Here is a 23,352-nt window from a genome sequence, read left to right on the forward strand (position 1 = left end):
AGCGCTCTAGGCACCCTGGGACAGAGTAAGGAAGAGTGGAGGAGAGGGAGACAGAGAAACTGGTGAGGTAGGAGGGCCAGAGAGGGGCAGTGTCATGGACGTTTCCAGAAAGAGGGGCAGTCGCTGAGGCATGGGAGCTGGGGGACAGAGGAGAGGACCTGGAGAAGCCAGAGGGGGACCCACTCGAGAAAGTCCTGCCGTGTGCCCAGAGGCTGGGGACTTTTCTCTTGCCAGAAAGTTGCAGATTCTTTGGGAAGAGAAACTAGAGAGCCCAGGGCCCATCACATTCCCTTTTCCCAGTCAACTTTCTTGGCTCCCATGTTGGAATTCCCCCGCCTCCCCCTCCCCCCAGGGTAGCCAGCAGTCCACTGCATCCGTTGCTCTTGAGTTCTAGAATATCTACCATTTGTCCTGCATGCACCTCAGGTGATGGGAGGGCACTGCACCCAGGCAGAGGGCTCCGACTGTTCTCTTCCAAAAGACCAATGTTTGTCATGCAGTGACCCTTGCCATGGATGTGGGCACGACTGGCAGCGCCAGCCAGCGGCTCATGGTCTCCTTCCTTCTTCCTTCCTCCCCCTCTCCTCCCTTCCCTCCCCCGCCCCCCTCCAGATCCGGGTGGTGAAAGCGTTCCGTAGCTCCCTCTATGAAGGCCTGGAGAAACCGGAATCCAAGACCTCCATCCATAACTTCATGGCGACGCCCGAGTTTCTGATCAATGACTACACCCACAACATCCCGCTGATTGACGACACGGACGTGGATGAGAACGAGGAACGCCTTCGAGCTCCCCCACCGCCCTCCCCCAACCAGAATAACAATGCCATAGACAGCGGCGTCTACCTGACCACGCGCGGCACCAAGTCAGCTACCTCGTCACTGTTTTCTTCCAGACCCGGGAGCCCGCTCCACAGCGTGGAGACGTCCCTTTAAGCAGGACTGCTCTAGGCACGCGCACCATGCACACATGCGCGCTCGGACGGGCGGGGTCACGGGCCTCGAGGACTGTTGAAGATGCCCGACCACCCTTGCTGGAAGCCAATCCATTCTAGGAGGGGGAGGAGGAGGAACGAGAGATCAGAGAGTGAGAAGAGTTGTGTGTCCTGCCCCTTTTTCTATGGAAGCTTTTTTAAATGAACACTGTCATTCCACCAGATGTTCACTGTCCGGGCAGTGCGGTGGGACAGAGGTCTCCTTGTCGTTTTTTAGGGGGGGGGCACTCACTGCAGAGCAATTGGGTCAACAATTTCAACAGGGGAGCGCCACTCTGCAGGAAGGGTGCTCTCACCCAGGCGGCCCACCAGCCCAGCACCCCTTCCCCAGGGTGGGTGCAGTTGGTCTGTGTGTGCGTGTGTGCATAGCCCCGTGTGTGCACGTATATACGTGTGCGTGCACACAGAGGACCAGATGCATATCTCAAGAATAAGGAACTACTCACTGGCATGATATTTCCATTCCTCTTATCCGGTATTTTCATTTTGAAATTTCATTATTTATTGTGCCAGGTTTTTTTTTTTTTTTTTTTTTTTTTAGGGAACTAGACTGCAAGAATCTCCTTTTGGTTGCTTGGGACCCCCCTTCACTGCTCCTCCCCCGCAAGTCCCCTCCATCCCCCATCCTCCCAGCACAGTTCCTGGGAGCAGTAAGGAAGGTCAAGGAAGGCAGGCGCAAATCAGAACACTGGAAACATTTGTACTTTGAGACCCCTGCCTATAGAGGAAAAAAAAAAAAGTCAAAATTTTTCTTTCAAAGGTAAACACCAAAGTATTGTTGAGAATGATCCCCTCCAGTAGGTGTAAAGGGGAGTTTTGCTTTCAGTTTCCTTTGGCTCCAAGTCCGATTCTCCAAGTCCTGAATTCTGGCCAGTGGGTGGGTTTTCTTTGTCTGCATCTCCAACTTTAAGAGCATGAAGCCCGGCCCTGGACATGTCCGACCTCCTGGGGACAATCCAGGAGTGCCAGGTCTGCAGGTGCAGGTGGGGAAGAATGCAGAGTCAGAAAGAAAGCAGTGGGACCAAACCCAGGAGGAGCTGACTCGGCCACAGTGCAGACCTCAGCCCCCATCAGCACCTCCAGCTGGACTCCCACTCTGGTTTGGAGAATGCCAAGAAGTCAGTGAGGTGCCCCTAAAGAGACTGGGATCAGTCACCCCTTGCCAAAGCACTCTCCTGACCCTGGTCTTCTCGCTCAAGGATAACTATGATGCATGAGGGCATGGATTTGGGTCTGCAGCCACCTATGGTGACCTCGGGGACGCCAAGCCCTTGGGGGCGATCGATGGTACCTCGTCTCTGTGGCTGTAATTGTGAAGGTGGGAGGCTGAGGAAGTCAGCTGTGCCACGTGGCTGGTTGAGCCCACATGGAGGGCTAGGCCTGGGTTCCCCGGACAGTTCCCTTGGGGGCCTCTCCTGGCAGTGTGGGCACCCAGCATGCCCTCAGTTTTCCTTGAATTTACGATATCCCAGGAGGGAAATGCAGAAAAAGCAGCAGTTCTTTTACCTTTGGAATTCTTCTTCTGTCTCCCATTTTGCACTGAGGAGGTTGGGGTCCAACCAAAGCCTGTGGCTGGGGCCTGGGAGCTGAGCCGCTGAGGGAGCTGAGCCGCTCCCCGTCAGCTGGGAGCTGAGGGGTGGAGAGGCATTAGCTAGACCGCTGGCAAGGCTGATTACCCCATCCTGGGCCCATCCCACAGCCCCTGGCCGGGGCTGGCCTGTCCTCCACCTGTGTCTGTGCACATCTGGATGGGTGGTGTCCCAAGCGTGCTCAAGTCCCCACTGTTAACATAACGCCATGTCACCCCTGAGCAGGAGTAGTCACATCTCGGGCCAAGGAATTTCGGTTAGAAAGGCAAATCCCACTTACAATGCCAGCTACAGATAACTTAAAGCCATCCCTTTTTTCCAAAGGGCACATTGAGAATGTTACCCATTTGTAAATTGTTCCCAATGTCCTTGTTTAAACAACAACAAATAGGGCAACTCAATTTGTCGCGGGTCTGCGTGTTCTTAAACAAGAACTCAGATTGGAAATGTTGAAACGGAAGAAGATGCACGCGGAACACTACGCTCACGGGCTTCTCTTCATCCTCTGTTGTAGACACACTGGTAGGACACATGGTTGACATATAGCGCAAGCCTCACTGCTGCTATCCAGTCGCCTCCTATGCTCGGCGACCGTTTAGTCCCCGGGTGCCTTTCCACGGGGTGTGGGGTGCAGACCGCTGCTCTCGTTCTGTGCGTCTTCAGACCAGGGGGCCCTGTCTCACTGGGAAGCCCCTCTCTCTAAAGCATTATCTTATATGGAATGGCTTGGTCAACTGTGTTCAGTTATTAAACCTGTTTTACATTTTTATCTGCCTGTTAAAAAAGATGAACAAAAATAACTTAATGAGGAAGACCACAGATGCATCATAATTTAAAGTCTGTAGTTGAATTTCCTAATTTTAAGACTAGACCAAAATTTCTGTGTATTAAAAAAAAAATGCAAGGCTCCTACAATCTCACTCTGGGTAATGTGTGTGATTTATTATTTGGTGAATTCTTCTCTGAAGCTAGAGAGGTGGTGTTCTCCCCTTCGTCAAGCTGGGGTGAGCCCCAGGAACAGCAGGGTTCCCGGGGGTGCAGCCACCTTGCTGATCCTAATGAAAGGAGGAGAGTGCTCGGCTCACCTGCTCTGTGTGGTCAGGCTTGAATGGTCTTGACCTGGAAGGGCCTCACCTGAATGTCCAGACTAGCATCCTCAGAGGTGAGTGGGGTGGGGAACACCACCCAAATGCCAGAACCCTGGCACACATGCAGATGGTGTCTTTTTATTTTCACTGCTGCAAAGTACAAATAACATCAAATGTAGCATCTTGACCATTTTTAAGTGTCCAGGTTGGCGGCATTAAGTACGTTCACGTGGGTGTGCGTCCATCCCCAGAACTGCCCATCTTCCCCAATGGAAACTCTGCCCCATTAGACTCTAACTCCCCCTCCCCCAGGCCATGCCCCCTCCCCACCCTCCTCTCTCTGTCTAGGGTCTGACGACTCTAGGCGCCTCATACCAGTGGAGTCATACTGTGTCTGTCCTTGTGTCTGGCTTCTCTCACTGACCATCACGCTTTGTCGGTCCAGCCATGTTGTAGCGGCTGTCTTTTTAAGGCTGAATCACACTCCATTGTGGGGCTGGACCACATTCTCTTCATTCAGACATGCATCAATGGACGCGAGTTCCTTCTACCTTTTGACTTCTGTGAACCACGCACCTGTGAACATGGGAGTACGCATATGTGTTTGAGCCCCTGTGTTCACTGCTTTTCAGTAGATACCCAGAAGTGGAATTGCTGGATCCTATGGTAATCTTTTTTTTTTTTTAATTAATTTATTTATTTTAATTGGAGGCTAATTACTTTACAATACTGTAGTGGTTTTTGCCATACATTGACATGAATCAGCCATGGGTGTACATGTATCCCCCATCCTAAACCCCCCTCCCACCTCCCTCCCCATCCCATCTCTCAGGGTCGTCCCAGTGCTCCAGCCCTGATCACCATGTCTCATGCATCAAACCCAGACTGGCGATCTATTTCATATATGGTAATATACATGTTTCAATGCTATTCTCTCAAATCATCCCACCCTCACCTTCTCCCAGAGTCCAAATGTCTGTTCTTTACATCTGTGTCTCTTTTGCTATCTCGCATACAGAGTCATCGTTATCATCTTTCTAAATTCCACATATATGTGTTAATATACTGTATTGGTGCTTTTCTTTCTGACTTACTTCATTCACTCTGTATAATAGGCTCCAGTTTCATCCACCTCATTAGAGCTGATTCAAATGCATTCTTTTTAATGGCTGAGTAATATTCCATTGTGTATATGTACCACAGCTTTCTTATCCATTCGTCTGCCGATAGACATCTAGGTTGCTTCCATGTCCTGGCTATTGTAAACAGTGCTGCGATGAACATTGGGGTACACGTGTCTCTTTCAATTCTGGTTTCCTCAGTGTGTATGCCCAGCAGTGGGATTGCTGGGTCGTATGGCAGTTCTATTTCCAGTTTTTTAAGGAATCTCCACACTGTTCTCTACCTATGGTAATCTTTTATTTACTTTTTGGAGGAAGAGCCAGACCAGTTTCCATGGCACCCTTTTCCATTCCCCCCAGCAGTGTACAAGGGTTGCCATCACAGATTTCCTCTTTAAACCAAAGCCATGGAAAGAAAGCCCCTTATTGCCCTCATTCACTGGCTCCGAGGGTCACTGCACCATTCATGCTTTCACACATCAGGCGTCTTTGAACATCTTTGGTGGGGCCAGCTGTCTGAACATCTGTCCTGGGGACAGCCGGGCTGCATGGCCCAGCCCCTCTGCTCCACCAGCAGAGCCACGAGGGCAACCCTGGCTCATGATTTGCAAATGACTCCCATGGAAACAGGGCCCAAAGTCCCTGCATCCTGTTTCCTTGTATTTCTATTCCTCCACTGTGCACGTCACCCTGGTAGACTTGGCAGTGCCAGAGGGAGCATTTTCCAGGGAAACAAGCAAAATGGCTCCTAAGCTCCCTCCCAACCACCTGAGGCTGTACTTCCAGAAAAGGCGAAAGGCGAATGGCAGCAAACAGCAGAGAAACAAATAGCAAGAAGTTCTGGCTTCACTGATATATGCTGCTGCTGCTGCTGCTGCTAAGTCGCGTCAGTTGTGTCCAACTCTGTGCGACCCCATAGATGGCAGCCAACCAGGCTCCCCCGTCCCTGGGATTCTCCTGTCAAGAGTACTGGAGTGGGCTGTCATTGCCTTCTCCAATGCATGAAAGTAAAAAGTGAAAGTGAAGTCGCTCAGTCGTGTCTGACTCAGCGACCCCATGGACTGCAGCCTACCAGGCTCCTCCGTCCATGGGATTTTCCAGGCAAGAGTACTGATACATGAGGTCCTCTCAAATAAGAAGGTGAAATCGGTAGAGGTTGGGCCAAACACCATATCAAGATAGCTGTGCCTTCTGGGGAGATATTACTCACCTATATCTGAGTTCTCTTTTCCGTGGACTTCCATGAGCAAATAGGACTCAGGTTGCCAAGGGGAAAAAAAAAACAAAACTGGTCATTCACTGATGCCTTGAGGCAGGGAAAGTACTACAACACCCATCCCTTCACAAAGCTGGGAGCCATTTTTATTAGCTGGCAGCCTGGGAACAGGGTTGGGTGCCATGAACTTGGGGGACCTAAGCAGCAGGCCTTTCTTCTCTCCTGGTTCTGGAGGCCAGAAGGCAGATTCTAGTTTTCCCCAGTTTCTGGCATCACTGGCAGTCCTTGGCTTATAGACAAATAAGTCTAGTTTCTGCCTGCATCATCATGGGGCCTTGTCCCTATGAGCTTGTGTCTCCACCTGGTATGTGTCTGTCTCTCTCTTCTCAGAAAGGACACCAGGTGTATTGCACAAGGGCCACCCTACTCCTGTAGGATCGCATCTTAACTTGATGACACTGCAAAGGCTCTATTTGCAAATAAGGTCCCATCTCAGCAGGTTCTGGGGCTTAGGACATGATCATGTCTTTGGGGGACACCAGACACCCCATCCCAGCTGCAAAAGAAGAGAGGGAGAGATGGACCGAGCCCCTCTGATGACCTGGTTTGCCCCCTCCTTTCTCTAGCTTGACAGGCCAAGGAAGGATTTATCACTTTAATTAAGATGTGCTTTGGACTAAAAAGTTCCCGGAGGCCTGGGGTTCTAGAAAATCTTCATCTCTCATTACTGACCTTTTTGAACCTAAAATAAAAAAGACAGAAGACCATATCTCTTTAATCCCTATTATCTTTTACAAAGCCTCAGTAATAGGAAGCCAAAGCAAACAAAAGAAAACCTCTCTGCACCAGATTTTAATTCATATTGTGTGACCAAACTGTCCTTACAAAGCAGAGCTGTCCATGTCACACATTTCCCAAAAGCATTACATATGTCCCAATACCATTCCTTACCTCTGTTCCAATGATAACACAGACAAACCCTTAGTGACCCCCTAAGTCCCCAGGGCAGTGTGACAGATAACACACGTGGGTCGAGGGAGTTAAAATAGCCATCACATTCTGAAATGTTTTGGTCTAACCTGCTTGATTTACACAGTGGGAAACTGAGTCCCATTGAGACAAAGGAACTTGCCTGATACGTGATAATCATTGAGAGGAAACTTGGGGCCACAAAACCTCCAGAGAGGCTGCTGTTAGCCCCACAGCCCAGAGCTCACCCAGTTCAGCTCTGTGGCTCTCAGCTGGGGTGGGCACAACAAGGACAGAGCTCGTCAACGCATGTCAGGCAAGTCCCAGGGTGGGGGGCTACACTCAGCCTGTGGGGAGGAAGAGAGTGATGGAGGCAAGGTGATTTTTAGAAAGCACAAGGTGGAAAGGACTGGCAAGAAAGCCAAAGCCGCCTTCAGAGCCCAGCCAGGCCCTCACCCTCTACCATCCACTCTCAGAGCCCAGGCCCTGGGCTTGGGCACCAATTCTGTCCTCAAAGGAAGGACAAAGTGGAAAAGGGGACCTTGACTTATATCCTTCACCCTGAAGCCAAATAACACAGTAACTTCGTAACTCAAGGGAGCCCTGCTGTCTGACTTAGCACCCAGGTATGACTCCTCCTTATGCCCCTGACCCAGTGGACCCCAGGCATGCCAACGAGCTCCCACACCTGTGGCTGCCAGAGGGCACGGTGGCCAGTGTCCAGAGCCCACATTCCCTGGGTGACAAGCTCGGAAATGCAGTGAAGTGCCTGGGACAGTCCCCCAGACCCCACACTATCACGGTGAATGGAGGTCCCACCAGCACATGTGGAGCCTGAACTCTGTCTCCCAGGGAGGACATTTGGGCCGGAGATTAAGTAGACTCTGCATCTAGATTCACCATCTCGGCATTTTAAAAAAATCTGTAACTTTCTAGATACGTTTTTGTCAGATCTAGATTTCTTGATCTCAAATGCGAGTCCTTAACCCCTCCTTCCAAACTGTAAGTTCATTCACCAAGCAGAATTACTGCCAAGCCCTGCAAGCATCCCAGCAGAGGAAGAAGGTCATGTGGGCTCCTCTAGGGGGTTCCATTGTGACATGGGCACAAGTTGTGTCATCCTGCCCTTCTGGAAGTGGTGGAGGGCCTGTCCTTGGCACCTCAGGTTGTAGGAAAGGCAATTCCACCTGGAGAGCCTCTGAGGAGAAATTGAGTCTGGATGGTACCCACAGACCTCCAGGGCAGCACAGGCTACAGAGCAAACACCAGGCATCTCAGTTGATTTCCATCATCTTTTATTACACAAAATAAAATTCCATCTATGTTGAACATTCATTCATACTTTCTATAAATCTGGCTTTTAAAAAATCCCCAGGGGTACAGTGCCATAGCTTCTTAGATTTTCCTGCCGATGACGTCACTCTTCGACGGCAGTCAGGTCCTCTCAAAGCACAAATGTAGACGCGGTGACTGGCCTTGGGCCACCCCATGCGGTACACTCTCAGCCTGCCCGCTGAAGGCGTGACTCCCGTCACTGTCCCGACCACGGCTGCTGGGGACAGTCATCGCCTTCACCAGCCCTCCCAGCTGGTCCTCTGGGGGCTGGCCTTCACGGCCCTGTGGCGGTGCCATCCCCAGGCCGCTGAGCGTCCCGGGCTTCTCTTTGGGGAGGCCTGGACCAGGGCTTTAGGGGATCTCTGTGTCCATGGTATAAATCTGAATGAGATCAGACACAATGTTATCAATGGTTGGCTTGGTAAGGTCTTCACTAAACACCTAGAAAGGAGGAGAAGGAAAACAGGCTCTGGTTAGACTCCCTCTGGGTTAAACAAGGCACCTGCCACTAAGCACAGAACCACAGTACACGGGAGTGGGGACGGCATGGGGACTCTGCTATTGGAGACCATTCCAGACAAAAGAGGCTTTGGTGATCATCCAGCTCACACGGGAGAGGGGACTTGTCCTGGGTACGTGGGGAGCTGGTGACAGAGCTGGGCCCAGAGAACAGGCTCCTACCCTCCACCCCAGGCTCTTAGCTCCATGGTTTCTGGGGGGGGTCTATTTCCAGAAATAGACTGGACCCACCCCACCCTAGGCCAGCCCCTGAGGAACACATGGACCTGCTCTCTAGCTTGGGCCAGACCACTCATTTTTTTTTCTTGGTGGCAAGACTTGCCTTGAAGGATCTTAGTTCCTGACTAGGGACTGAACCCAGGTCCCAGCAGTGAGAGCATGGAGTCCTAACCACTGGACCAACAGGAAATTGCTCAGACTGCCCCTTGACTGTGCCACAGAGCTTACAAAATTGCAAGGTGAGTCCCCAGGGGCCCAAATGAAAGGGGTAACCTTGCCTGTTTCCAAGTAAGGTCTGGCCCTGGCCCTGCTCCTGGGAAGGGACTTCTAGCCCCTGCCTGATGATAGGGGGACCTGGGAGCTTGGACCTGCTTTCTCCTGGACCTTACCTCCATTCCTCTTATCTTGGATGATTTCAACCTGCATCCTTCCCCAGAACTAACCCTGACACCCATGACCATGAGTATAATGGCTTTTCTGAACTCTGGGAATCCTCCCAGTGACACAAGGAGCTTAAGGGTGCTCCTGGGGACCCCTGATGACACCAGAAGTAAAAGGCAAAACAAGAAGTCCCTGGTTGGATGCTGTGGCCCCCAGGCCCGGGGGTTGCTGCCTGGGCTCCAGGTCTGGAGCTGAGCCGGGGCAAAAGCTGGACTTGAGTCTCCCCTGATGCATGGACACCCAAGGAAGTTTGAACCCATCGTGGGCTGTCATCTCAGGTGGGAGACAGTGACCTGGAAAAAAACCCACCCTCCCCATCCAGCTCAGGAAGATTCAGCCATCCTCCCACCCTTGCACTCTGGGTGAAAAATGTGTATCTCAGAAACACGGGCTTGCTTGTCAGGATCCTCTACCTGAATGCTCCTGGAGATCACAAGCCAAGAAATGACCATTAAAAAGTAGCCCAGGGCCAAAATCTGGAAGCAACCCAAGAGTCCATCCACAGAGGATGGACTAACATGGCGCAGACCAGCCGTACCATGGAATGGCACTCAGCCTTAAAAAGGATGGAAATTCTGAGTCCTGCTACAACTCACTACTGCTTTAGAGCTGGAGCGTCATCCACACAGAGGACCAACACAGTTGGGTGCCAAGGGCTGCCCCACCACCGCCACCACACCCAAGGGCAGACAGGGGGGATGTCAAGTCTCTTGAGCTGCATGGGAAGCCCACCCAGAGCAGATAAGTGGCATCAGAGAGGTGGCAGCTGGGAGCACGCAAGCAGGAGGCATCTCTCATCAGCAAGTAAGTGGCCCTCACACACTCAGAGGAGGCCCAAGGGCTCCAGTGCACGGAGCCCAGAGCCACCCAAAGAGAGTGAAGAACGAGGGAAGCGTGGCTGTGCCACCCAGAGAAGTAGGCTCGCCCAGGGGAAGTGTGTCACTCAGAAAAGAGGCCCGCTACCTGATTCAATGGAGGGGGAATGCAGGGGGTCACATGATCTGGAAGTCCCAAGAAGTCCAGCATGGAGCAATGCTTTTGTCCACAGCCACCCTTCCGGCTCCCCCCACCCCCCAAACTGCCATCAGGCTACATCCGGCCTGAGGCTGGGGCCACACATGCCTTTGTTCAACGACACTTGCACACCTACTACCTGCCAGGCCCAGGCGCTGGGCTTGGGGTCACTGATGAAACAGACAAGACCCCTGGCCTCAGGGGAGGGGGAAGGACAGACAGACAAGAAAGGACAATGAAGCACAGAGAGCAGCTCCTATCTCCAAGGAAGGGCAGCCCAGGGTGGGGGGTGCTGGCGCTCCGGAAGGGGGAGGCAGCCACTGTAGGTTCGCAGGGGAGGGGTGGTGCACAAAGAGGGGAAGTCTTCCAGCAGTTCAAAGTCTGCTCACATGGAATCTCATTCCAGGACGAGGAGGGACAATGAGCTTCGTTTCATGAAGAAAGGAACAGCGGATTTCAAGCATGGGAAAGGAAAAACAGAGAATCATCTCAAAATCCCATTTTAAGCAATGGTGGCACTACCAAGAGAAACCTGCTAGGACTGCATGCAGCCTTTCTGGTGGACACAGTTGACCCAGCTCTCAATAAACTGCTCCCTGGGTCCAGCCAGTCTTGAGGAGGAGGACTGTCATCTATCTCCTCTGTTTATCCATTCATCCACCCACCCATCCATCATCCGTCGACATTCCCATTCTAACATCTATCCATCCAGCTATCCACCCATCACTGATCCATCTCTGTATCTATCACCTATCTACCTACCTACCAGCCACTGTCGTTTTAGGGCACCCCCGATACTTCAGATGTGACACCAGAGTTACAATAAAAGTGCTTGCTTGAGCTCAGTAGTTCTCAACCAGGGGTGACCCCCCCCAACCCCAAGACACTTGGCAATGTCTGGACACCACTTGGGTTGTCACAGTGTCCAGCGAGTGGAGGCTGGTGATGCTGCCCTACACCCAACAGTGCCCAGCGTGACCCCCCCCAAACATCCACAATATCAAGGGGGAAGAGCCCAGCTTAGGCTATGGCGACAGGATATTTTTAAACGTCAAGGTTCCCCAGTAGCCTGTATCTTTCTTTGCAGGTAATTACTACAAAGACACTTGACACCCGGTGTGGGGACTGCTGAAGGTCCTCAGGGAGGGGAAAGGGGGGGGACACATGCCAATGCAGTCACCTCACCTGCCACCATGGCTTCTCGGCCTCGGCCTCAGCAGGCACTTCGACGCCGTAGGCTTGCAGGGCCAGGTGGAGTACTGCCACGGCTATGTGCTGAGCCTGGAAGCGGAGGCATAGCCCTCCATGGTAGCTGTCCTGTAGCAAGGCCCAGGCGGTGACAGAGATGGGGGTCCGCTGCCAGCTGTAACGGTTCAGCCAGTTCTTAAGCGAGACCAGGTAGTGGAGCAGGTACTGCAAAGACATGCCAGTCAGCTGGGCAGCCCCCCCATCACCTGCCTCCTTACCCGGGAGCCTGCAGGCCCTCCCCTTGCCAGCCTCTCTCTCCTAAATTGCCATTGTGTGTATACATCACAGATCAGATGTCATCTCCCTGTGTCACTTGGGGAAAAAAGCCCCAGTGCCTTCCACAGGCCTGACCTCACCCTGCCACCAGGTCCACCCCCACTACCCCCCACCCCAGGTCCCCACGGTTTTGCCCACTCTTGTCCTCTGAACCCAGCTCCTGAAACCTGCCTGGGCCTCTCTGTCAATGTGGCCCTGCTCCAGACACCATCAGCAATTATGCTGCTCCTCCCCTTGGCCCAGCTTAAACATAAAGCTCCAGAAACAGTGGCCTGATCTGCAGAACAGACCACAGCCCCCATGGGCCAGCCAGAGACAGGACACTGGGGGGGGGGGCTCAAGTCTCTGAATGTCCTCCAGCTCGGCTGTTCTGCCTGAACACACACTCTCCTAGAGCCCATGGGGAGGGGAGCCCTGCACTGAGCACTGACACAAACCACAACTGCTGAGCATCTCCACCATGGGTTCTGGGATCAGGGAGGTGGTAGGAGGAAGAGATAGTAACAGGAGCGATAGGAAGGCCTCTGTGGTGACCGAGTTGTTTCATACGTTAACCCAGGCAGTGGCCACCAGTACACGTGACAAGCAAGCAACACCCGGAACTTGGGCAGGAGTGCTGTATCAGTGCCCACACCCTGACTGTTATCTTGTATTTATTCGAGTTTTGCAAAATGCCATTTGGGGAGGCTGGGCTATTTCTTCTGATTCCTTCTAAATCTACAACTCACTCGTCAAAAATTCCAATGGGAAAGAGACAAAATCACAGTGCAGAGGCCCATATCACAGTGCCTCCCCCTTCTCTCTGCAGTCCACCCACCAATTGCCCACATGAAGCCTCAGGCCCCCAAAGGAGTCCGCTGCAGGGCTGCTTTCTGAGATAGCTCTGCTGTTGGGAGGAATGTGTTCCTAGCAGTGAAGTCAGTGACCCGGCTTTTCTCAGGGTTTTTCTGCACAGATGAGCTGCGTGTGAGCCATGAGGCAGAGCAGCAACTCCCAGGAACAGAGACTCCAGCAGGTCATGAAACCGGCCTTGCCTCTGCTTTTGTGGGTCAGTGAACACACAACTTATATGGGTCTGGGGACAGGCACAGGCTTCAGAGGGCACACGGATCCCAGATTTCGGCCACAGCCGAGTGGGCAGAAAGGCAGAAGCTGAAATCAGAGCTGCCTGAGAACCCTGGGAGTGGGGACAAGACAGGCCGCCTGAGCGTCGCTGAGCCTCCTCGGGGCCCCATGTGGCTCCGGGCTCAGGTGACTGCACTTTCCGGATAAAGAGCAAAGACTTTCATGCCGCTGGGAACCATAAGTGACTGCTGCCCTTCCACCAACCCCTGCCACGCGTACCTTGTGCGGGTGCTGGAAGGAGACCTGGAAACGCAGGACCCGCAGCACGAGCAGTTCGCACTGTACAATGCTGTCCCGGATCTCCCAGAAGCGCGAGTCCAGCTCCAAGGGGTCACTGCCTGGGTGGAAGTACCTGAACAAAGAAACAACATGGCTGGCAGTGGAAGGGGGTGCCCCCAGGAGCCCCCAGTCATGGGGTGTCCAGATACAAACACCAGGGCTCCTCTGCCATCAACCAGCACAGGGTCCACCCACGTGTCCACATAGGAGATAAAAATAGGAACCAGGTAGGAAAGAAGCCGCCTCCAGTGTTGGCCCCAATGGCTATGCCATGGCACTCAGCAAGACATGGGCTCTTTGCACCCGGGGGTGACAATGCCCACGGCGCTCAGTCTGTGCCCAGGGAAGGTATTTAAACACAGGGATGATACACAGTCAGAAACATAAAAGTATTTCAGGTATTTCCCATATTGTCTTTCATTCCAGATCTTTCTGTCCTTGTGTACACCTTATTTATCTACAAGACTCCCACCTACGCAAGATCACTAAGATGTACGGGAACAGGATTTACACTCGAGTGATCAGAACTCTCAGCCACTGAGTCATCCTTCCCAGTTCCCCTCTCATCTTCTGAGTTCCCCACAGAACCCACCTGGGTGCCCACGTCCAATTAGTGAGCCCCACAACTTCCCCTCGTGCCCAACCGCCCTCCCTGCTGGGCCCTGGCGTTACAGGTAGACTCCGGCTGCCCCCCTGCAGTGCCCTCTCTGGTTTTTTCTCCCAGTCATTCTCAGCACATTGTGAACCTGTCATGTTTACAGGGTGGGGAGTGCTTTTCCATTAACTGTTTATTAAAAGAGAAGCAGCACAAAATAGCTTTCTTCCCTAACGATTACAGAGTTCCTGGAAGGGCTATGACGCACCGCTAGTCAGTAACTTTCCAGAAACTGCTTTCTCCCAGACCCACTGGGCCTTGGTGCAGCCCGCCCAGCTGGCTGGACCCCCACATTCTTCCCCAATAGGAGCATGGCTACTCAGGCCCAGGGCTGCGAGAGACACTCCTGGGTGACTCTGACCCAGTTTCCACACCATCTAAATAGGACAACGGCCCCAGAACCCAATTGCTTTGATCGGTCCTGTCCAAAGGGAGAAGGCAATGGCAACCCACTCCAGTACTCTTGCCTGGAAAACCCCATGGACGGAAGAGCCTGGTAGGCTGCAGTCCATGGGGTCGCTAGGAGTTGGACACAACTGAGCGACTTCACTTTCACTTTTCACTTTCATGCACTGGAGAAGGAAATGGCAACCCACTCCAGTATTCTTGCCTGGAGAATCCCAGGGATGGGGGAGTCTGGTGGGCTGCCATCTATGGGGTCGCACAGAGTCGGACATGACTGAAGTGACTTAGCAGCAACAGTCCTGTCCAAGACTCCTCGAGAATCTTCTTTGGTGCCCCTCTGCAAGCTCCCTCTGCTCCAGCCTGTGATAGCCTCTTTCCGCCCCTCTCTGCATGCCATCAGGCCTCTGAGGTTTCCCCCAAACCTGGCCCCAGTTACTGTTGCACAGGTGCCCCTAGACTTCTGACACTGCTCTCACTCCTGCCTCTGCTGCCGGGGCTCCTGACCCCAGTTCAAGGCCACCCAGGTGCCTCCTTCTGAGTTTGACTGCTGGCACCTGGGGACACCAGAAGCCGCTACCTGTTGGAAACGTTGATGATGTCACGCGTGCGCAGGTGCTGTTCCTCCACTTTGCCGGCCAAGTAAAGGGAAGACATGGCCACCAAGTAGGGGTCGTAGGCATCCAGGTTGATCTCGCAGAAGAACTTATGGTAAATGGTACAGGCAGTGGCAATGGGGATGGACCGCATCCCTAGCTTGACACCTACCAAGAGAAAACACATAGGGGAGAGCTTCATCCAGAGCTCACCCCCTGTGAAATGTGAGGAGCGCCACCAAGTTGGGCACTGAGGGTGCACACGCCTGCTCAGACAGCACCAAGAGCCCAGGGCCCAGCTGACAGGGGCTGCCGACCCTTCCACGGGGTCCTTGACCTGAGGAATTTAGAGGCAGGCTTGTCAGACTCTGACGGGCTAATGAGCCCCTGGAGGTCACACTCAAGTGCAGCCTTCCCTTCACAGCTCTGCAGGTTCCTCACTTCTCCCAAGCCCCCAAAGCTTCAAACTTCTCCCTGATTCATGCCTGGCATATCCCTTTCTGTACATCTTGAAAGCACCAGCTGTGTGTCTGTTTCCACACGAGGAGGCATTTAACTAGAGGTCACCCCCACCTCTGCAGCTCATAACCAAAACCCTGCCAAGGTGACAAGAGGAAAAAAGGTCTCTGAGTGCCACACAGATGCCACAGGTCCTGATGCACTGGGGTACTAGTCCACAGGGTCAGAAAAGGCAAGCAAAGGAAGCAGGGTGACTGCCAAAGGCAACCACAGGCCGAGCAGGAGAAAAGCAACATCGATGGCCGCAGCCAGGCTTGAGGGAAGAAGAGCAAGATACTGAAAGGGGAACAGAAAGAACTCAAAAACCAGAGCATGATAGTTTGATTTAGGGCTTAAAAGCTCTAAATCCCTCAGACAGCTACTAATGACATCACTGCACTGGGTCACAGAACTAAAACAAATTCACAATGACCAGGGTTAACAAGGGAAGGTTAACTTGACACCCCACAGACTGAGGGAAGGTGGAGAACAACCAATAATCATTAAAATTGTGTTCAACATCTTCTACCTAAAAAGATGTAATAGTTCCCTTGAACTGCTGGAGCAAATTACCATAAACAAAGTGGCTAAAAACAACACGTTTTTTCTCTTACAGGGCTGGTTCCTTCTGGAGGTTCCAGGGGAGAATCCATTTCCTTGCCCTTTCCAGTTTCTAGAGGTGCCTGCAATCTTTGGCTCGTGGCCTCTTCCTCCAGCTTCAAAGCCAGCAGTGCAGCATCTTCTAACTGTGCTTCCATCATCACATGGCCTTCTCCTCTGCCGTCTACTCCTCCTGCCTCTATCTCTAAGGATGGGTGTTATTATATCAGGTGCAGCAGATCATCTAAGACAGTTCTCTGACATCAAGATGCTTAATCCCATCTGCAAAATCTCTTTCATGAGGTAACAGTCCCAGGTTCTGGGGATTAGGATGGGGCAATCTTTGGACCAGTATTTAGCCTCATACAGAGAGCAAGGGCATATGCAAAACATGAGAGGAAGGACATATGCAAACATTTTAGCATTAGCTTTCAGCATGTAGCACTTAGGTTTTAGCATTTCAAGGTTTAAACTTGGCTTTAGACAGTGAAGTTCTATGTAGACAGTTCCTACAGGGGACCTGTCATTCTCAGAGATGTCAGATGAGGTGGTATTGCTACATGTGAGCCTCAAAGGGTAGCATGTTTTCCTGGTTTACATGGACCTTCCAAGCATATGTGTGGCATATATGAGGGGTCACTGCCATCCTTCTTTATACACTTTTCAAAACTTTTTGAAAATTAAATGTACAAACCACTGGGATTAATGGTCTTAAACTATTTCTCCAGTCTGCTTAGTTGACTTGAAAGCAGACTCACTAAAAATGCTCTTCCCCAGAGTGTACATAAAGTAACAAAGATTGGAAACAATGTAGCATTTTTGACAGAGAAACAACATTTCTATGGAAATACAACTGGCTTCCTCCTCTGCTGGGAACAGAGGCGCTCAACAGTACAGTGGACGCCTAGTCAGGGTTGGAAACACTCAAACCCCTCTTCCACAGGGTGTATAAAAAGTAACCAAGATCAGAAACAACCTAGCATTTTTGACAGAGAAACAATGTTTGCACGGAAATATAACTGGCTTCCTCGCCTCAGCCTTGGGAGCTGCTGCTGCTGCTGCTGCTGCTAAGTCGCTTCAGTCGTGTCCGACTCTGTGCGACCCCATAGACGGCAGCCCACCAGGCTCCCCCATCCCTGGGATTCTCCAGGCAAGAACATGGAGTGGGTTGCCATTTCCTTCTCCAGTGCATGAAAGTGAAAAGTGAAAGTGAAGTCGCTCAGTCGAGTCCGACTCTTAGCAACCCCATGGACTGTAGCCTACCAGGCTCCTCCGTCCATGGGATTTTCCAGGCAAGAGTACTGGAGTGGCCTTGGGAGCAGGGGCGCCCAACAGCACAGGGTTCAGAACGGAGGGTGCGCATTGGGTCCTCGCTGTGACGGGACCTGTCAGGAGCGCGACCAATGGCGTGTCCAGAAGGTTTCGTGTGACCAAGTCCTGGCGCCCCCTTATGCTGGGAGATAGTTATGTCAGAAGGCACCTTCTAAGCTAGGGCCAGTCCCTTGCCACATCCTCTCCTAGGGCCTAGGCGCCAGTCGTGAAATGGCCAAAAGCCCAGGAGGCAGGGCATGGCGTCAAGGCTGAGGCCAGAACCCGCAGGCCGAGCCTCCGCCCCGGCAGGGTAGGCCCGGTCTCTGCTTCCATTCAGCCACGCCAGCTCCGCGTCTGGCAGGTCCCCCTCCTCCGGGAAGCGGGTCCCCTACTCCAGCAGCCCGTGCCCACCCGCTCCGCTCGCGGCTCCCGTGACAGGCTGGGGGCCGGCTGGACGCAAGGGCAGCACTGTGGCTCCGGCCTCCACGTCCCGCCCTCTTCCTGGCGCGGTTACCTGCCTCCATGATGAACCTTGTCACTCGGAAGTGTACCCTCGACTCAGGTGCCAGCCGCCCCTCCGAGCCCCGTGTCTCAGCCCCTCCTCCGCAGGTCCCGGGGCCGCCGGCCTCCATGCGGCCCCGCCCCACAGACCCAGAGCCCCTCACCGGAAGGAGAGGCGTCCAGACGCGTGGCGGCTGGCTCCCGGGGTCCTAGCCGCGGGAGCCGAGGTGCCGCCCCGCCCTGCCTGTGCCAGCCCTCCCCACCCCTCGGGTGAGGGTGCTGAAGGCGAGCCCGGCCGACTGCGCAGGCGCCAGATCAAGCGCAAGCGCACAGACCCACCCTGTCAGGCATCTGTCAGGCGTCTGTCAGAAGACTGTCGCTCTCCCTGCCACTCAGCCTGTACTCCGGAAGTCATCCCGCGCCGCCTCAGGAGGCGTAGGCCCCGCCCCCGGAGACTCACACTCCACCTCTGGGAGTCCACAGGCCGCCTCAGGAACCTGGGAGGCTACTCCTCCAATGCGCAGGGAGCTTACAGTCCTAGGGCCAGGGGGCAAAAACAAGCCCCCTAACGCCTGAGCGACAAGTCCCTACGGTGTCGCTCCGGGCTGGTGGCCCAGCGTGGGGCCGAGGCGGCACTTACCAGAGCTCATAACGGTGTCTCCCAAAGGGACAAGACGTGGGGTTCAACGTCAGTGTTCCTAAAACCCAAATCCGGCTTTTCCAGCGTTTCCCAGACCTACAGATGAGCCCCGAAGAAAGCACTGTGCACAAAATGAGGACAGTTAGTAGGGCTGTTTGTGCCAGGCTTTTCCAGGGGCCCAGCATCCCTGGGGGACCTGCTTGCGGCTCTCCTTTCTAGCCTGCCAGCAAGGGAGGAGCTTAAGAAATGTTTGCTCAATGAGTGTTAATTGAATATCCAGCTCCCAGTGCAATCCCACACTTCGCGTCTTCCACAAGTAGGAAATTCTGCATCAGGCATTAGGGATGTATAACCCCAAAGGGACCCCCAAGCTGCTGATAGTGCACTCTGGTAACTGATACAGCCAGACAGTTCCTATCATTTGAGAGAGCTTGGAAGGTTGAGAGGAAAAAGCCACCTTAAGGCCAACCTTCATCTTCTTTAGCCCCTCCCTAGTCAGTTTCCCCCACCTGGTGCTCCCTTTACACCAGCTGGCTTGGTTTCCTGGTGCTGCTATAATAAATGACCAGCAAAGTAGGTGACTTAAAACATTAGAACTTTAAATCAAGGTGTCAACAGAGCCATACTCCCTCCAGAGACTCTATAGCAGCATCCTTCTTTGTCTCCCAGCTTCCGGTGGCCCCAGATGTTCCTTGGCTTTCAGCTACATCACTCCAGTGTCTGCCTCTGTTGTCGCATGGCCTCTTCCCTTGTGTCTGTCTCTTTTTTCTGCCCTACTTGTCATTGCATTTATGGACTAATCCAGGATGGTAGCAACTTGCAGTCCTTAATCACTCTGCACATCAGCAAAGATCCTTTTGCCAAATAAGACCACATGTACACGGTTCCAGGGAAGAGATAATGGACACATCTCTGGTGGGAGTGGGGTGGCTACCATCGCCCACAACAACAGCCACCAGAGTGTGTTTCTTGCAGGTCAAGACTAAGGGGACCCTGCCTGGCATAACAGCCTCCAGGCCCTCTTCACCGCAGGAGAAAGCCCAAGGCCTTGCCTGACCTTCTAGTCCTGGAGGAGTCACCCTGCTAACTGGTCACTCGTGGCAAAGGCCTTGGGCAGTGCCCCGAAGGTTATGGTCTCTCTGCCCAGTGAAGGAACTACTCCTCACATTTTGCTCCCTGGCTCCCTCTGTCCAAGGCAAGGGGCAGGCCCTCTGGGCTGATTACCTCTGAGTGTGCATGCGTGTGCATGCTTGTGAAGGGGCTTGGGGCCCCCAGCCTCCTGGGCTGCTCTAACAAATGACCAGCAATCTAGATGATCAAGTCATGCCTTGATCACTCTGTCACTGCTGTCTGTCCCTGGGCCCGGGGCAGTACCCCCCTGACCCCTCCCAGCTCCCCACGTCTGTGTAGGATGTACACGCCCCCCTCCCCGAAACGCATGCGCACACACCCAAACTGCATCACTCTTTCCTCTGGCCCGCGGTCCAGCAGCCTGCCTGTCACCTCCTTGCCCGCTAGGTTTGCTGGTTAAACAGCGCCACTGGGATTCCTCCTTCTCCCCTGGGCCTTTTGTGGTGTGAGGAGTCTAGGCTCAGCGAGTAATAGGTGCTTGTGAATGTGACTCAAGGGAATGACTCAATGAACACGTTAATTTTGAAAGCGCTGGGTCACAGGGCACCCTCCTGGCAGGCCGCCTGGGCGCAGCGGTTGATAAATGAATCATTCACTAGCCACCAATTGGAGCCAGCCAATCTCGGGGTAGCATTTCTTCTTTCACAGGCAAGCCACACCCGCTACTGAGGCCCTCCATGCCTTGTCCCCTCTCATCTCCCCCCCACCCCCGACCTCACCTGGGGATCACCTCCAGGCCCCGCACAGAGAAGATGGTCAATAAAGGCAGGGTGGACATCACCTCAGAAGAGGACTCTGTGATATTTGCCAAGCTCCCTTATCTACCCCTGACCATGCTCCACGACACCTAGGGAGCCACAGCCACCTCACAAGGGGGCTGTCCACTAATGAGCGAGTGAGGGGGGTCACACTGAAGCTCAAAACATGAGGCAGAGGAGGGCAGAGGCATTTGGGGCACAGAGGAAAGCTGCGCCCGGTCAGGACCTCAGGAAAGCCCGCCTGCTCTTCAAAGGCAGGGCTCACCTCCAAAGTGCCCGCCTTGCCCACCTGCTCCCCAGGGGCCTCCACCCAAGGACCAGTCAGTGGAAGCCCTGCCACTTTTCCTTGGAAACTTCTTGCTCCACTATCACACTATCACCGTTTCTTCCCCACCCCGCCCCCTTTATTCGCACCTTCTGGGCCAGTGAAGGCAGGTGCTCAAGCTTCCCTGTGGGTCCCTCTCCCTGCCCACCCCCCACTGCCTTCCACCCACCCATCCTTCTCAACACCGCATCCCTGAAACTACTTGTGTCCCTGGATTCCACGCTGTGCCCTCGGTCCCCCACCCTGCCCCCATCCCATCCTCTTGGTCCATTCAGGCTGCTGGAACAAAACCACCAGAGACACAGATGTCTTGCAGTTCTGGGAGGCTGGAAGTCCAGGATGCCAGTAGGGTTGGGTTCTGGGGAGGACCCTCCTTCTGGGTTATAAGCCAGCCAGCTTCTCACTCTGGCCTCACAGGAGAGACAAGGCAAGGGAGCTCTTGAGATGCTTTTGGAAGGGGACTAATTCCACGAGGGCTCTGCTTCATCACTTCCCAAAAGTCCACCTCTGGGTACCACCATTACCTTGGGCCTTCTGACTTCACCAGATCAGTCTGGGGGAGGGCCTATTCAGACCATAGCCCTCACCAAGGCCAAGGGTCACATCTGAGCTGTCTCCCACCCGCAGCACCCGTTGCAGTTGACTGCTTGGTACATGGTCTGGCTCTGTACCTGGACAGCTTTGAAGATTCATGCTCCATGTCCCCTCAGGCACCGCCTCCCACATCTGGGCAAGCTTTGAAGCCTCATGCTGCCTGTCCCCCCACGTCTGGGCAAGCTGATCAGGATACCCTCCCCCCAGCCCCAGCCAGAGTAAAGAGTCTACCGTGCACTCGAGCTGTTTTCCCAGCACCTTGGGGGGCCTCAGACTCAGAGCCAGGGATTTTTTCATAACCTCTTAGTGGGTGTGGGGCCATCAGTCTCCACATCCAAACCACATTCGGGGTCTGGAGGGGGTGGTCCATCCCGCTTGCATACAGTGACCACAACACACGCCCTCCTGCCCCAAACGCTTTCCCTTCGGGGATTCCTGGGTTCCAGCCCTGTTCTCCTGGCTCGTCTCTTCCCTCCCGGGTCAGCTGAGTGCCCAGTGAGTCGGGCTCAGGCCTGGTGCTGGGACAAAGCAGACAGGGTCTGCCTTCAGTAGCCTTGCCCTGGGTCCAGACAGAGCAACCTTTGTAAAAACGAAGTCCAATCAGTGCCCTTCCCTCTCCGAGCCCCCACAAGAGCCATACCGGCTGCCAGAAGGCAGCTCTATTTACCCAGCAAGCATCCTCCCAGGCACGAACACTGGTGAGATTACAGTTCTTGGTTTATCTACTGCCTGGGATTATTTCCTTTGGACTACACGAGTTTCGAGTGAAGACAGACTCAATACGGAGAACGATGGAGTGAGCTCTGAGCACCTATGAGATCTCCTATGAGGCCAAGTTGGGCCTCAGGAGAAGGGCTGAGAGTCAGCATGCAGGTCAGAAGATGCAATCCAGCCACAGACATGCACAAACAGCTGCCACGAATCCAGAGACAGAAAGTGGATCAGTGGGGGCAAGGGACCAACGAGCCACAGGAGGGACGGGTAACTGGCACAGGGATTCTTTGAAGGCGTGATGGAAATGTTCTGGAATTAGATTATGGTGATGAGTGCATAACTCGGTAAATATGTTAAAAAAAATAACATGTTGAACTGTGCAGCTTAGATGAGTGAATGTTATGGTATCTGACATATCTCCATAGCTGTTAATTTTTAAAGTTCCTGTGCTCTTCAGAGACAAGTGAACTGACAGCTGCTGCTGCTAAGGCGCTTCAGTCGTGTCTGACTCTGTGCGACCCCATAGACGGCAGCCCACCAGGCTCCTCTGTCCCTGGGATTCTCCAGGCAAGAGTACTGGAGTGAGACATGATGGAGGAGATGTATAAGAAAGCTCATGCTGCAATACGAGAGAATCCAGTGTATGAGAAGAAGCCTAAGAAAGAAGTTAAAAAGAAGAGGTGGAACTGTCCCAAAATATCACTTGCCCAGAAGAAAGATCGGGTAGCTCAGAAGAAGGCAAGCTTCCGTAGAGCTCAGGAATGAGCTGATGAGAGTTAAACCAAACCACAATTTTCTATCAAGATTTTTCAGATAAGACAATAATAAACTTAATGAACAGGCAAAAAAAAATACTGGAGTGAGTTGCCATTTCCTTCTTTGGTGAACTGACAGACCCACCCTCAAAGTCCTGAAATAGGGCAGATAATGGCCCATGGTACTTTGCTCTCCCTTAGGGAGGGGAGCTGAGTGGATTGTTGGAGAAGGAGGAACACCCAGGCCTGACACTTCCATGCACCCAGGATCTGCTGGCCTGAGTGGAGGCTGACGGAGACATCTTGACCCAAGTGCCTCTCACCAGTGAATTTAACCCACAGGCCATGTGACAATAGAGGCAGGGCTTAAGAGTGATGTGGCCACAAGCCAAGGAATGCCTGCAACCACCAGAAGCTGGAAGAGATGCAGAAGGGAGAGAT

The 23,352-nt window shown here is 53.3% G+C and overlaps 2 protein-coding genes across 25 annotated transcripts in view; one reads left to right on the plus strand and one right to left on the minus strand.

Moving 5' to 3' along the window:
- ATP2B3 (ATPase plasma membrane Ca2+ transporting 3) overlaps nt 1-1,184 on the plus strand; it is a 59,335-nt gene extending 58,151 nt beyond the window's left edge. For 10 of the 17 annotated variants that reach the window (XM_081568120.1, XM_081568129.1, XM_081568122.1 and 7 more), the window contains one exon: nt 613-1,024. In XM_081568120.1, coding sequence (XP_081424246.1) covers nt 613-933 — 321 coding nt within the window. In that variant the 3' untranslated portion in view covers nt 934-1,024. Of the gene's footprint in view, nt 1-612 lie in introns of all 17 variants that reach the window. The other 7 variants (XM_081568123.1, XM_081568116.1, XM_081568130.1 and 4 more) reach the window with 3 other exon arrangements.
- Nucleotides 1,185-8,253: 7,069 nt separating this feature from the next.
- Nucleotides 8,254-18,266, minus strand: CCNQ (cyclin Q). Of its 8 annotated transcripts, XM_081564500.1 has the most exons (7): nt 18,008-18,266; nt 16,197-16,387; nt 15,069-15,252; nt 13,372-13,504; nt 11,689-11,916; nt 10,893-10,928; nt 8,254-8,751 (listed from the first exon to the last, which is right to left on the minus strand). In XM_081564500.1, exons 3-7 carry the CDS (start codon nt 15,236-15,238, stop codon nt 8,662-8,664), a joined length of 657 nt encoding a protein of 218 aa, XP_081420626.1. In that variant the 5' UTR covers nt 15,239-15,252; nt 16,197-16,387; nt 18,008-18,266; the 3' UTR covers nt 8,254-8,661. The 8 variants fall into 8 exon arrangements, with proteins under 8 accessions (XP_081420626.1, XP_081420627.1, XP_081420630.1 ...); XM_081564501.1 differs by lacking the exon at nt 16,197-16,387 and having other exon boundaries at nt 18,012-18,266; XM_081564504.1 differs by lacking the exon at nt 10,893-10,928 and having other exon boundaries at nt 18,012-18,266.
- Between the last annotated feature and the right edge of the window lie 5,086 nt (nt 18,267-23,352).

This window comes from Giraffa tippelskirchi, chromosome X (assembly GCF_054371585.1).
Source record: "Giraffa tippelskirchi isolate mGirTip1 chromosome X, T2T-mGirTip1v1.2.pri, whole genome shotgun sequence".
Lineage (NCBI taxonomy): Eukaryota > Metazoa > Chordata > Mammalia > Artiodactyla > Giraffidae > Giraffa > Giraffa tippelskirchi.

What these genes read in the sequence shown, in the direction of transcription:
- CCNQ (XM_081564496.1), bottom strand. Translation starts at nt 18,125, where the DNA reads ATGGAGGCCGGCGGCCCCGGGACCTGCGGAGGAGGGGCTGAGACACGG. An exon ending in ATCATCAACGTTTCCAACAG is followed by an intron (nt 13,505 to 15,068) that starts GTAGCGGCTTCT and finishes TTCTTTGTTCAG; the next exon opens with GTACTTCCACCCAGGCAGTG. An exon ending in CCTTCCAGCACCCGCACAAG is followed by an intron (nt 11,917 to 13,371) that starts GTACGCGTGGCA and finishes ATGTCTTTGCAG; the next exon opens with TACCTGCTCCACTACCTGGT.